Here is a 14,372-nt window from a genome sequence, read left to right on the forward strand (position 1 = left end):
AGCAAGGAGGCTTCTTCTTGGTCCTCTTCCCATTGTCCAGGTGAACAAGATGGCGCAGTGGAATTCCTTAGGGTGCAGTCAAGGGGACGGCCAACCTGAGCTGGGATATCAGGTCCCACCATGGGGCCAGGCCCTGTCCGAGATATGCTCTCAATACATATCTATTGAATAAATACACACATTGGACATCAAAAAGTCAAAACTGCCTCAGGTTTCCATCGGCGACTCTCAAGTTGTGGAACCACTGTTGGGACAGAGCTGAGATTTCCCAGGATTAAGATTTGTGTGGCTTGGAGACCTGGGTCTTCTCAGGAGAAGACCTTGAAGAGGGAACAAACCAGCCCTCAGAAGCGGACTTTCCCTCATACCCTTTAGGATGGCTATTATGAAAAGAAAAAAGAAAAAAACAAAACAGAAAATAACAAGTGTTGGTGAGGATGTGGAGAAACGGGAACCCTTGTGCACTGTTGGTGGGAATGCCAAATGGTCCAGCCACTGTGGAAAACAGTATAGAGGTTCCTCAAAAAATTAAAAATAGAACTACCATATGATCCAGCCATTCTACTTCTGGGTATATACCCAAAAGAGTTGAAAGCAGAGACTCTGAGAGAGATTTGTACACCCACATTCACAGCAGCATTATTCACAATAGCCAAAAGGTGGAAGCAACCCAAGTGTCCATTGATGGATGAATGGATAAACAAACAACAAAAGAACAAAAAATATATACATATATAATTATTATTATTATTCAACATCAAAAAGGAAGGAAATTCGTTAGATGCTACACATGCTATGACATGGATGAACCCACCTTGAGGACATTATGCTAAGTGAAACAAGCCAGACACAAAAAGACAGTACTGTATGATTCCACTTATAGATTCCACTACCTAGAGTCGTCAAATTCATAGAGACAGAAAGTAGAATGGTGTTTGCCAAGGGCTGGGGGTGGGGGCGGAGGGTGGAATGGGAAGTTACTGTTTAATAGGTACAGAGTTTCAGTTTTGCAAGATGAAAGAGTTCTGGAAATGGAATGTGGTGATGGTTGCACAACAAGGTAAATGTACTTAATGCCCCTGAACTGTACACTTAAACGTGGTTAAGACGGTAAATTTTATACTGTGTGTATTTTACCACAAAAACCATTAAAGAAGAAAAGCAGGTGATTTCCAAAAGGAGGCTGTGAGCTGGGAACTATGGGTCTACCAGCTGTCACATCTAGGGGGTATGGGAGAGCAAGGGGTGCCAGAGAAGGCTAGGGACTTCCAAGAAGACAGTCTTAGCAAGGCCCCTGCTCTCCTGGTTGGCTAGAGAGACTCAAGGTCTCCCTGATCAGCATAGCTCCTGGGATTTCCCTGGTGGTGCAGTGGATAAAACTGCACTCCCAATGCAGGGGGCCCAGGTTCCATCCCTGGTCAGGAAACTAGATCCCACATACGTGCCACAACTAAGAGTTTCCATGCCACAACTAAGGAGCCCTGGAGCCGCAACTAAGGAGCCCTGGAGCTGCAACTAAGACCTGGCTCAACCAAATAAATTAAATAAATAAATAAATATTTTTTTAAAAAACAAACAAACATAGCTCCTGCCCCAGAGAAACTACCTAAGGTCATGGTGTTTATTGATTTAGTCAACAAGTATTCATGGGGCATCTATTATGTGCCAGGCATCATGACACAAACCCTGTCCTTTTGTATCTTGCATTCTTTTAGAGGGAGATGCCCCCAAAGCAAACAAGAAAGTATAAAATTGAGATAGGAACCAAAAGTACACACCAGTATGATTCCATTAGATAGCATTCTAGAAAATGCAAAAGAATCTAGAGTGACAGGAAGCAGATCGGTGGTTGCCTGGGGCTGGTGGTGGATGAAGGGGTCAAGTGCCAAGGGCACGAGGAAAGCTTTGGGAGTGATGGAAATGTTCTGTATCTTGATTGTTGATGGTGATTTCATGGGTGTGTACACCTGTCAAAACTCATCCCACTGTACAATTTAAATGTATGCTGTTTACTGTGCATACATTCTATTTTGCTTGATAAAATATTGTTTTAGTTGAGTGATAAGCCACAAAGTAGTGGGTTTCTCAAAGGTCACATTTCAAGTGAGGCCTGAAGGAAGAGATGGGGCCATCTTGACAAGGATGGAGGGAGGGGAGGAGTGGGGGAGGAGTGTCCTAGGTGAAGGGAACAGGATTTGCCAAGGTCCAGAGATGTCAGGAGAGCCCAGCACATCCGGAAAGCTCGAGTGGCTGAGGATGACCAGGGGGTCCCAGTTGTGTCTGGTGGGCCTGGTGAAGGAGAGATGAGGTTGAAGATGAGAGTGGATGGTTGTACTTTGTGCTGAGGGTGATGGGGTGTGGCTGAGGCTTTTTAATTTGGAGATTGACACAATCAGGTTAGCATGGGGAAGATTTCTCTGGCCGCAGTGTAGAGACGAATTGCCAGAAGGGCAAGAATGAGGGTTGGGGCCCATTAGGGCGCTGTTGGCATAACACAGGTGTGAGATGGAGGCCCAGATGCAGAGCAAGGGGAGTGGCGGCGGGGTCGGAGTGGAGACGAAAGCCTCGGGGCATTTGTAATTGAGTAAATGGGGGTTGAAAGAAGGCAGAGGCAAGTTGGACGCCCAGGCTTCTGAACTGGGCAACCCATGGAAGGAGGTGGCATTTCCTGAATAGGAAACCCTGGAGGAGAAGCAGGTTTAGGGGCTGAAAGGCTGGGTCCAGGTTTGGACATTTGAGTCTGAGCTGCCTACAAGACAGCCTGGGCAGGTGTTCAGCAGGCTGTGGACACTCAGGACAAAGTCTGAGCTGGAGACTCCAGGAGGCATACACATGGGGTTGGAAGCAGGGGCTAGGGCAGTTTAACCTCCCAAAGATGCTCACAACATCAACTTCCATCCCGGGTGGTCCTTTTTAGTGACCTTGGCAACCCCCACCAAGCAGTGCAGTCCATTGCTCCACCCCCTTGAATCTGGGCAGATCCTGTGACTGCTTTGACCAATAGGGCGTGGGGATGGAAGGTTTGACCAATGGGACATAGGGATGGAAGGCTTGACCAATAGAACACAGGGATGGAAGGCTTAACCAATAGAATGCAGGGATGGAAGGCTTGACCAATAGAACGCAGGGATGGAAGCCTTGACCAATAGAATGCAGGGATGAAAGGCATGCCCAGCCAGGTCCAGGAGTGGCCCTTAACTGTCCTGGTAGCTTCTGCTTCCAGGCTCTCAGAGGCTAGCCACCATGTTTCAAGTGCAGGTTTTCCAAGACCGCTGTTCTGTAAGAAACCCAAGCCATGTGGAGACAAAGAGAGTGGTCGAGGAGCACTGAGGCCCAGCACGTTCCTGAAGAAGCCATTTTGTAAGTGAATCCTCCAAACCCTGACCCTGACTGATGCCACTGAGATCAGATGCAGGCTGTCTAGGTGAACTCTTGCTGGTACCCAAGAGCTGCACAGATTTAAGCTATTAAATCCGGAGATAGTTTGTTATTCAGCAAGGTAAATAATCAACCAAGACAATAGCAAATGGCCCACTGAGCAAGCGGATCCTGCGACAGGGGGACAGGTAGAGGAACGGGGGGTCCAGACTCACCTCTCAGAATAATCCCAGAGCCAGGAGGAGAGCTTTGAGGTATGAGTGTCGACAGTATTGCTTCTTCTCCATTTTTACACCACTATTTCCTTCTAGATGGAGAGAGCTCAGATAGCATAACACTCGTAGCCTCTCTCTGCTCCTGCACCGACTCCCAGCCCCCACCCCCAGGAAGAGTTGCTCAATCTGGTTGGTCAGTTTAGAAGGAGAAAGTGGACACGTGTGACTAAGCCCTTTCCTGCCTCTTCCCCTGCTCTGTTCCCCCCACACCAAGTTTTACAAGGTAGCCCTGCAGTTCCCTGTGCATCTCCCCTCTGTCCTGTGAACTCTGGCTACCTTATTCTCCCCAGACTCTCAGCATTGTTGCTCAACTCAGGGAGTCTGCCAGGCTCTGCCTGGGTCGCCCTTCCCTACACTGCGGCCTGGAAACTCTCTCCAGGCATTAAGCTGGAACAATCTTAAGGCTCACTTCATTTGTATCCATCCTTCAGGGGTCACTGTCCTTCCCTCCTTCCTTCCTTCCTTCGTCATTGAACCTTGACAGTTTATGAGGTAGGTACTCGTATCCCTATTTTATTATCCCCATTTTACAGATACACTGATATGAGGCAGGCACCAGCATTACGCTCATTTCACAGATGAGTAAACTGAGGCTTAGAGACGTTAAGTGACTTGTACAAGGTTGCTTAGCAAGGAGCAGGACCAGAACTTGGACCTGGTTCTTTCTTTCTTCCAGGATCTGAAACACTGCACTCTACTACCTCTCCAAATGCATGCCATAACCAAATGTAGCTATTCCAGGTCATTCTCCACTGCCCAGGTTGTTGTATTTCTGTGTCCTTATCTAAAACAGTAGGGAATAAGAACCTGCCCTGCAGAAATAATAACATGAATGAGCAAGATATACTGACCTCGATATTTATTGCAGTTTCGTTTATAATTTAAAAAAATTGGAAACAATATGTGCCCATCAAGAAGAGGATGCTTAGGGACTTCCCTGGTGGTCTAGTGGTTAAGACTCCACACTTCCAATGCAAGGGGTGTGGGTTTGATCCCTGGTCAGGGAACTAAGATCCCACATGCCCTGCGGTGCTGCCAAAAAAAAAAAAAAAAAAAAAAAAAAAAGAAGAGGATGCTTAAATACATTCTGATACATCCATACAATGGAGTGCTGCACAGCTGTTAAAAAGTATCAGGAAGATTTATATGTATTGGCATTAAAGATGTTCAGTCTCTCTCTATATATACACATACGTTGCTTTTTAAAAAAATCTACCTATCTATCGATATCTCCAGTCCCGTGCAGGTCCATGAGGAGAGCATTGCTCCGTTCCAGGCAGCCATTCAGGGACCCAGACTCCTTCCATCTTCCATCCTTCCTCATAGCAGAAGGAGAAGAGAGACAGTAGAGGATCAGGTGTGGGAGATTTTTATGAGCTGGGCATGGAAGTGACAATCATTACTTCAACCATATTCCATTGTCCACCCTTGAGCATATGACCACTCCTCACCACAGGGGAGGCTGGGAGATGTCGTCTAGCTGTATGCCAGTAGGTGGGCTTGGTGAGCATCTAGCCAGCCTCGGTTGCACCAACTGATATGTAGCTTTTAAACCGATTCATATAAAAAAAATAAGTATGTGCATGGATATATTTTTAATATGGAAAAGCCTGGAAGGATGTGTTAAGCCGTTCCCTCTCATGAGTGAAAGGGAGACTCTCACTTTATATGTCTGTATGTTATTTTTCAAAATGATGGCACGTATTTTCTGTGATTAACACTTAAAGATTTGTATGGGACTTCCCTGGTGGTCTAGTAAGACTTTGTGCCCCCAATGGAGGGGGCCAGGGTTCGATCCTTGATCGGGGAACTAGATCCCACATGAATGCCGCAACTAAGAGTCTGCATGCTGCAACTAAAGATCCCGCATGCCACAACTAAGACCAAGCGCAGCCTAAATAAATAAATAAATAAATATTTTTTTTTAAAAAACCACACAAAGATTTGTAAAATGATATTATGTTGCTTTTCTTAAAAATGGCTTTGAGCTACAGTAATCAAGACAGCATGGTACTGGCACAAAAACAGAAATACAGATCCATATATATGGAATCTAAAAAAAAAAAAGGTTCTGAAGAACCTAGGGGCAGGACAGGAATAAAGATGCAGACATAAAGAATGGACTTGAGGACACAGGGAGGGGGAAGGGTAAGCTGTGACAAAGTGAGAGAGTGACATGGACATATATACACTACCAAACGTAAAATAGATAGCTAGTGGGAAAGCAGCCGCATAGCACAGGGAGATCAGCTCGGTGCTTTGTGTCCACCTGGAGGGGTGGGATAGGGAGGGTGGGAGGGAGACGCAAGAGGGAGGAGATATGGGGATATATGTATATGTATAGCTGATTCACTTTGTTATACAGCAGAAACTAACACACCATTGTAAAACAATTATACTCCAATAAAGATGTTTTTTAAAAAAATGGCTTTGAGCCAACGGAGTTTAGAATTTTAAATGTTCACTAGGGGGCAGGAGAGATGTGTGTTTTGTGTGCTTCTGCTATTTGCTAATCGCCATTTACTACACTTCTTGCATAATTTCCTCCTTCAGCAGGCCATTTGTAACGTTTGCTGAACTGTTTAAGAAAATGACAGCACAGCTTCCCTGGTGGCGCAATGGTTAAGAATCCACCTGCCAATGCAGGGGACAAGGGTTTGAGCCCTGGTCTGGGAAGATCCCACATGCTGCGGAGCAACTAAGCCCGTGCGCCACAACTTTTGAGCCTGCGTGCCACAACTACTGAAGCCCGCACACCTAGAGCCCGTGCTCCACAACAAGAGAAGCCACCGCAATGAGAAGCCTGTGCACCGCAAAGAAGAGTAGCCCCCGCTTGCCGCAACTAGAGAAAGCCCGTGTGCAGCAACGAAGACCCAACACAGCCAAAAATAAATAAAATAAATAAATTTTTTTAAAAAAGAAAGAAAATAACAGCACCCAGGCCGCGCACACTCGTGGGCTTCAGCTATGGGCTCAACCATCCCATTTTAATCGGATCCTCAAGGCTGTGGTTGCTTATGTGTCAGGATTGAAAATGCGTGTGTTTCATACTAGCTTTCGAGCACCCAGAGCAAGAAGTCTGTTAACTTGCCTGAGAAAAGGCCAAAGTACCGTGAAGCCAATGTACTGCCTGCTCTGCTGGGATCAGTCTGGGAGATGCCACGTTTAGATCAAGGAGTGATGACCCAGACATCTGTCCCCACCTTTTTGAGGATGTATGTGGACTCTTCCCCAGTCTCCTGAGCATGGCAACCAGATCGGGGATTAAAGCATTTGGGGGCACGGGGGAATGTTGGGGAACTCATGCTCACAGGAATGAATAATGAGCAAAATCTCAATGGAAACAAAACCACTAATGTCATCCAAAGTCACTAAAACATTTGTCTCCTCTATTTGGACTTTCCTGATGCTCTGAATCGGGATGAATACCCTCACACCCAGACAACACGGTGGGCACCCCCCGCTGGAATGTTCATCATAGCCAGTCTCATAGAAGAGTTTGTTGGGGACTGAGAGTTCCACCCCCAATTCCCGTGGATCTGCTGGAGACCAGGAACCAGGTCTTGTTTGTCTTTGTTCTTCTCATGAGGCCAGGACGCTGAGGACATGCAATCTATGTGAATGGAATGGAACTGAACTGAACAAATACGGAGCGTCATGTAAAATACTGTGGGGTACCTAAAGAGAAGTCTGGGTTAGGGAAGTTGTAGCACAGTGGTTAAAACATGAGCCTGGGGGGAATAAAGTTAAAAAAAAAAAAGTGTGGTGCAGACTGACTACTTACTAGAAGTGTGTCTCTGTGTAACCCGCTCAGCCAAGGGAGTGGAGAAGATGGACGTGGCTGCCCTCCTTCACCAGACCAGGAGGGTTAGACCCCAGCAGCTGTTTGGACTGTGTAACCCTATCCACCTGGCCAGCCCCGATTGGACCGGGGGTGAGCCTCTGACTGGAGCTGGGCCAATCAGATCATCTCTCTTGGAACTCAGGTTTGGGAATGAGCATCCTTCATGAGTCTGGTCTGTTAGCTGAGGTGGGAGAGGAAGGGACCTGGGGGTGAGTGGATAAGGGGCCGTGTGGGCAGTTCAGGTGCCGGTGAGGTATTGCACTTCCTGCCCTTTGGTTCTACCCATGAGACACCTGCGTGCTTTCTAATAAATTCTTCTTTTTGCTGAGCCATTATTAAATTGGTATCTGTAACATGTGACCAAACAAATATTCCCTGATCTAGATCCCACCCTCCCAGGATTACTGTGAGGGTTGAAGCAGTGACCAGCCGCAAGCAGCCCTCATACCATTGCTACTATTATTAATGGACTCCACCTCCCCTTCTGATCTGCAATAATGATATAGTGAAGAGATCATCTCTGTCCTCAGGGAACTGACGATGTTGTTGGGGAGTTCAGGCAGGTATGTGTGAAGTGATTGTCAACAATCCAATCTGAGATGAGCCCTGGAGCCACCAGTCTCCTTCGGCTGTTTTTATTTATTTATCTATCTATCTATCTATCTATCTATCTATTTATTTATTTTTGGCTGTGTTGGGTCTTCATTGCTGCATGCGGGCTTTCTCTAGTTGTGGCGAGCGGGGGCTACTCTTCGTTGCGGTGCGCGGGCTTCTCACTGCGGTGGCTTCTCTTGTTGCGGAGCACAGGCTCTAGGCGTGCGGACTTCAGTAGTTGTGGCACGTGGGCTCAGTAGTTGTGGCGCACGGGCTTAGTTGCTCCGCAGCATGTGGGATCTTCCTGGGCCAGGGATCAAACCAGTGTCCCCGGGCTTCCCTGGTGGCGCAGTGGTTGAGAGTCTGCCTGCCAATGCAGGGGACACGGGTTCGTGCCCCGGTCCGGGAAGATCCCACATGCTGCGGAGCAGCTAAGCCCATGACCCATGGCCGCTGAGCCTGCACGTCCGGAGCCTGTGCTCCACAATGGGGGAGGCCACAACAGTGAGAGGCCCGTGTACCGCAAAAAAAACAAAAACAAAAACCAGTGTCCCCTGCATTGGCAGGGGGATTCTTAACCACTGTGCCACCAGGGAAGCCCCAAAAGCCCCTTCTTAAAAAGGCTCTCTTAGCAGGCTCCTGGCCACCTCGCTGTCCCTTCCACCGTGGATTCTGCAGAGCTGTGCAGTGGTCATCTGGTTCATCCTTCCCTGGACTGTTGGGAGAGGGCCTGGAAGCGCCCTTGCAGGTACTGATTGAGTTCCTTCCCTGTGTTGCTGCCACGTACATAAGCCAGACATGGTCCTAGTACTAATAATGGTTTTCATTTTCTGTATCTTATGATGTGTTTTGTTTTTACATTGAAATTTTATTTTTATATTTACTTATTTATTTATTTTTAATTGAAGTATAGGTGATTTACAATGTTGTGTTAGTTTCAGATGTGCAGCAAAGTGATTCAGTTATGCACACACACACACACACACACACACACACACACACACATTGAGTATAGTTCCCTGGGCTATACAGTAGGTCCTTTTGGTTATTTATTTTATATATAGTAGTGTATATATGTTAATCCAAAACTCCTAATTTATACCTCCCTCTCCCTGTCATCTTTGGTAACCATAAATTTATTTTCCATGTCTGTCTCATGAAGTTTTGACATCTTAAAAGTCTTCCTGGCTTGGGAGAGTCTAGCCAATTCTTGGAGATAGGAGAGGGAGCACACCTTTCATTTGCAAACCAACCCATCCCCAATCACCTTATGAGAGGACATGCCTGCCTTCATATGGTTCTCTAATTTCGTGTATCTGTTATGTAACTCTCACACACCACACCAATATTTCCTCCGCCCTAAGTTATCCCAGGGCCAGGCAACTAGAGTGCACCCCTTTTTCCAGAGCCCATTGGAATTATTCACACTAGTCAATCCTAAACTGTTTACCCGGCCCTGCCTTGCCTTTCCTGAAAAAAAAAAACCCAGTAAAGATGCTGTCCTAAGCTTTCCTCTCACTCCTGCTTCTGCCTCCTGACCACCCTGGTGCTCCCCATGCGGTCCTGCATGGTATGGTGTGCCCCCTTCTCTCAGGAAATGTAAGTAATAAATTCTCCTCTCAGCGGCATTGGCCTCTGCTTGTTGTCACTCAGTCACTTCCATAAATTAAAATCCCATGGGTACAAATGAGACAGTCCGTGCTTGTAGGAGCTCACAGTGTCCTGAAGGGGACAGACATTAAACAGATACAAGAAATTAAAGAACTATATGGAGGTGTGTGCTATCAAGGAGACATATAGGATTCTGCAAGGCTCTTAACCCTCCAAGATGCCAAGATGAATGTCCATGGATTCTGCCTCATCAGCATCTCTTCCCCAGATATTGCTTTGAGCATCACCCGTCCCCACTCCCAGTTGCTGGTTCTGTGGCATCCACTCCCCAGGTTTCTTGCATTTGGTGCAATTCTCAGGCCTGGCCGGCCGATTTATGCACCCTACTCCCCCACCCCTCGCCTGCAGTCATTGGCTCAGGGACAGGCATGTGACTCAAACTAGGCTAAGGAGAGTCAGCTGGTACCCAACTCAGCCACTGCACAGAGAGAGATCAGCTGGGAATAGAGCCAACGCAGAGGAGTAATGTCGTAGTTTCAGAGCCTAGAGGTAGCTGTTGGTCCTGGCTGTAACCCTGGTTTGCTAGTTATGATGTCCAACAAACTCCCTTTTTGCCCTAACCGAGCTGAACTGGGTTTCTGACAGTGAAATCAAGCATCCTGACCAGTACAGGGAACTGGCCCTAATGGAGGGCGGGCGTCAGGGAAGGGTTTCCCGTAGAAGTGGCAGTTAAACTGAGAAGTGAAAGATGACTAGGAATTAGCCAGGTAGAGAGGAGGGAGAGAGCATATTTTAGACAAAAAGAGCAGCATGAGGGAAGGCTGTAAGGTAGGAAGAACAAAGCTGTAGTAATTTGTTTGCTTTCATTACCTTGCATGTGTTCTATTATAGCTATAAACACCTTTGATGAATAACCTTTATTAAATAAGCTCCATGACCCTTATTAACTAACAGTAATGTCCATTTATAAAGTACTTTAAAAAATTATTATTATTATTTATTTTATTTATTTATTTTGGTTGTGCTGGGTCTTAGCTGCGGCAGGCAGGCTCCTTAGTTGCGGCTCACCGGCTTCTTAAGTTGCAGCACATGTGCTCCGTAGCTGTGACTCACCGGCTCCTTAGTTGTGGCATGCGTGTGGAATCTAGTTCCCTGGCCAGGGATCAAACCTGCGTCCCCTGCATTGGAAGGTGGATTCTTAACCACTGCGCCACCAGGGAAGTCCCTATAAAGTACTTTATTGTTTGAAAATGTCTCATCATTTGATATGTCATGATTTATTGAATATATTTGGTTCCACTCTCACGAACCCCTGACTGGGCCTACTATTCAGACTGATTTTCTGCTTTGCACCCAGACTTTTGGACCTAAAAGGATGACTCAGAAGCCTAGAAGGATTGGGGATGGCTTTGGGAGTTGGGGGGAGGTGGTCTGGGGCCAAGGGCCAGTTTTGCCTGACGATGCAGCTGCCACGAGAGCTGAGCAGTGCGGCTCTGGCTCAGAGCAGCCATTCATCAGCTCGAAAAGGGAGACGAATTTGTCAATCTTTGGCTTTGCCTTTGACCCCTAGAGAGCTGGAACTGAGGACTCTGGAAATTTGGCCGCCACCCAGGGCCAGCTCTCAGTTACAGAATCAGCGAGCCCGCCAGAGTGTGCCGGCAGATGCGAACAGGAATCTCTGCAACGTCAATTACCTTTCCTTCTCCCTCCACCTCTTCCAAACCCTGTTCCCATCACCAGATTATTTATCTGAGGGAAACAGGAGGGAAAACCGAGTTCGTTTTGTGTTACTTCTTTGCACTCCATCTTGGGCCAAGAATAGCGAGCAGGGGCAGGATGTGAACATCTGTTGTGTTACTAAAATTTGTTGTTATTTATACTTGCATTATATGATTTAACTTTGACTCCCCAAGTTACAGACTCTTCGGAGGGAAGAATCGATTGTGCACATTTTTGTAGGACCCATAGCAGCTCACACAGTGCCTAGCCCTAAGTAGGATCTTTGATTCTTAAACCAATGACTTTTTCTGAACTCGTCGCCGTGCTAGAAAAGGCCCACAGCTGAGACCCAGGCTGGAGGATAGCCTGGTCCCCATTTGGGGGTCAAATGAGTAGAGCAGGCAGGGGTCGCTGTGTCCTAATGGGCTGGACCCAGACGTTGGCAGGGAGACTCTGGGCCTCTGGGGACACTGAACCTTCAGGGGAGTCTGGCCCAGACCTGGCCAGGTGGCTCCTGCCCTCCGGGGCTGCTGAGTCTCAGGCAAGGGGACAGGTCAGGTCAGGCTGAACCCCTAGTCAGGTCAGTCCCCGGCCTGGAGCCTCTGGGAGGGCAGGGAGCACTGGCCAGGTGACTCAGCCAGCAAGGGCTGCCGAGACCCAGATGGAGGGAGGGAGGGGGGATTGGTCCCAGGCCTTGGCATGAACTATGGCCCATCAAGGGGCTCTGAATCCTGGGTGGCATCGGTCATAGGCCTGGCATGGAGGCTAGAGTTTGTGTGGGAGCTCTGTGTTCCAAGTTGTGAGGGGGCATACCAGGCCCTGGGCAGGGGAGGGCACTGAACCCTGGATTGGGGTGTCAGTCCCAAGCCATGGTATGGAGACTACAGGCCAGTAGCGGGGGGCTGGGGGAGGTGGCTGAGTCTCGGGGGAGAGGGTCACGATAGGCTTTCAGCCAGCAGGGCAAGCTGAGTCCTGGTTGGGATCAGACTCAGGCTTTGAGATGGAGACTCGGGTTCCACGGCAGAGGAGGCTGAGTCTGAGGTGGTGTCCAACTCCAGGCCTTGGCGTGGAGGCACCGCGCGGGCGGGAGACGCTGAGTCCCAGGTGCAGGCGGGGTGGGGTGGGGGAGTCGAGGGGTGGGTCCCTCGCCCTGGCTTGGAGACTCCGGGCCGGCAGGGGGCGCTGAGCTCGCGGCGGCGCGGCAGCCGCCCGGCAGGTGGCGCTCTGGCCGCGGCCGAGGCCAGCGGGCGGGCGGCGGCGGCGGTGGCGGCGGCGCGGCGCTGCGGCCGGCTCGCGGGCCCGGGGAAGCGGCGGCGGCGGCGGCGGCGGCGACGGCGGGAGCGGAGGAGGCGGAGCGGCGGCGGCTGGCGGCGGGAGCGGCGGCGGCCCCGGGCGGGCTGGGGCGCCGCTGGCCGAGCGCACAGGCCGCGGCCCGCGGAGCCCGCCATGCCGGCGCGGGTCTGAGGCGCGGCGAGCCAGGGCCGAGGCGAGCGGCGGCCGCGCCGGCCTGTGGCTCCGCAGCGGCCCGGCGCGGGCCCGATGAGCGGCGGCCTCGGCCTCCGGCGCAGCCCGGAAATGTCCGGCAAGATCGAGAAAGCAGGTGAGACGCGCGGCCGGCGCGGGGCGGCCCGTGCCCGGGGCGGGCGGGCGGCCGGGCTCCCGGGGGGCGCGGGCCCGTCGCCGCGCCGGGAGCAGAAGTGAAAGCGCCGCCGGGCCTGCCGGGGCGCGTCTCGGGCGGGCGGCGGGCCGGGCCGCGCGGCGCTCCCCTGGGCGCACGGCCGGCGGGGGCCGGGGTGCAGGCGCAGGGCCCCGCGGCCGGACCGGTCGGTGCCCGCCGCTCGGCCCGCGGCGTGAACTTTGAGACAACGGCTGAGACCGGGGACGGGGCAGGGACCGCGGCCGCGTGCCCGAGTGGCCCGGCGGCGGGCGGTCGTCTTTCAGGCAGTGAACAGAGCAGAGCCATAAAATGTGTCATTTCTGATGAGCCTCGAGTTTATATTTAACCAGAAGTATCCACTTCGGAGGCTTCAAAGGAAGTGGGCAGGATGTGTCTGGGCGTTTTCAGGGCGCGGGCGAGCTCTCCTCTGGTATCAAGCTGAGCCCTGGAAGCGGGGCTTGTGGGGAGCCAGTTGGATTGGGGGTGGGTTAGAAGTCTTGATGCCAACCCCATCCCTTTGTGTGCTCCTAGAAATCTCGGGGCCTCGCCTTCCGGTTAGCTGGGTTTTGCCCTGACGGGGATTAGAGTCTCCAAAGATTCTACTCGGGCCGTGCACCTGGGGCCCAGAGCTTAATTAGCGACACCTTGCAGGGCGCATCCTTGAGTCGCAGGTGAGGGAGGCGGGCGGTCCTGGGCTCCCTAGCGGGGACATCACGGGTTTGTCATAACCTGGTACCTTGTCATCATCTTGGCAGCCAAGCTATGGAAGGTGGGAGCTTAGGGGGATGGATAGGGGGAAGGTTACACTGATTTTGGAAGTTGCTGGTTTCCCAGGTTGAACCAGGACACTTTTCGGAGAGGCGCCTCGGAAGTGGACCGAGCCGGCCGTGTAACTTGCAGGCTGTGGCTTGAGCACAGGAAGGAAATTTTCGTCGCCTTCTTTGAGGGTTTTCTGTGTATCCGGCTCTGTGCTGAGCACCTTAAACGTATGCCTTATTAAATCTTCGTAGATTCTCTGTGACAGAGAACGTGGTCCCGGTTTGACAGGCTTGGGGGCTCAATGGCTTCTCGTAGGCCGCCCGGCCAGAGGACCACGGGCCGGGCCCTGATGCCCTGCTCTCTGAGTGGAAGCCTGGGTGCCCTCCTTGGGGGCAGGGCCCTTGGCTTCAGGTGCTGCTTCTTGGGTATTTCTGTCACTGTTCTTCAGGCCCAGGGCCGTGTCCAGTGACCAGGAGTTTCCTCCTAGCACACATGCCGTTCCAGAAATACCTCTGGTTAATATGTGCAGTGTTTC

At 50.6% G+C, this 14,372-nt stretch overlaps 1 protein-coding gene across 5 annotated transcripts in view; it reads left to right on the top strand.

Annotated features, from left to right (window-relative positions):
- Window positions 1-3,158: 3,158 nt before the first annotated feature.
- RAPGEF1 (Rap guanine nucleotide exchange factor 1) overlaps window positions 3,159-14,372 on the top strand; it is a gene marked incomplete at both ends in the record, with an annotated part of 149,417 nt that continues 138,203 nt past the window's right edge. For 4 of the 5 annotated variants that reach the window (XM_079707221.1, XM_079707225.1, XM_079707222.1 and 1 more), the window contains one exon: window positions 12,961-13,021. In XM_079707221.1, coding sequence (XP_079563347.1) covers window positions 12,961-13,021 — 61 coding nt within the window. Of the gene's footprint in view, window positions 3,361-12,960; window positions 13,022-14,372 lie in introns of those variants that run through there. The other variant, XM_079707223.1, reaches the window with a different exon arrangement.

Source organism: Hyperoodon ampullatus, assembly GCF_949752795.1.
Source record: "Hyperoodon ampullatus genome assembly, chromosome: 6".
NCBI lineage: Eukaryota > Metazoa > Chordata > Mammalia > Artiodactyla > Ziphiidae > Hyperoodon > Hyperoodon ampullatus.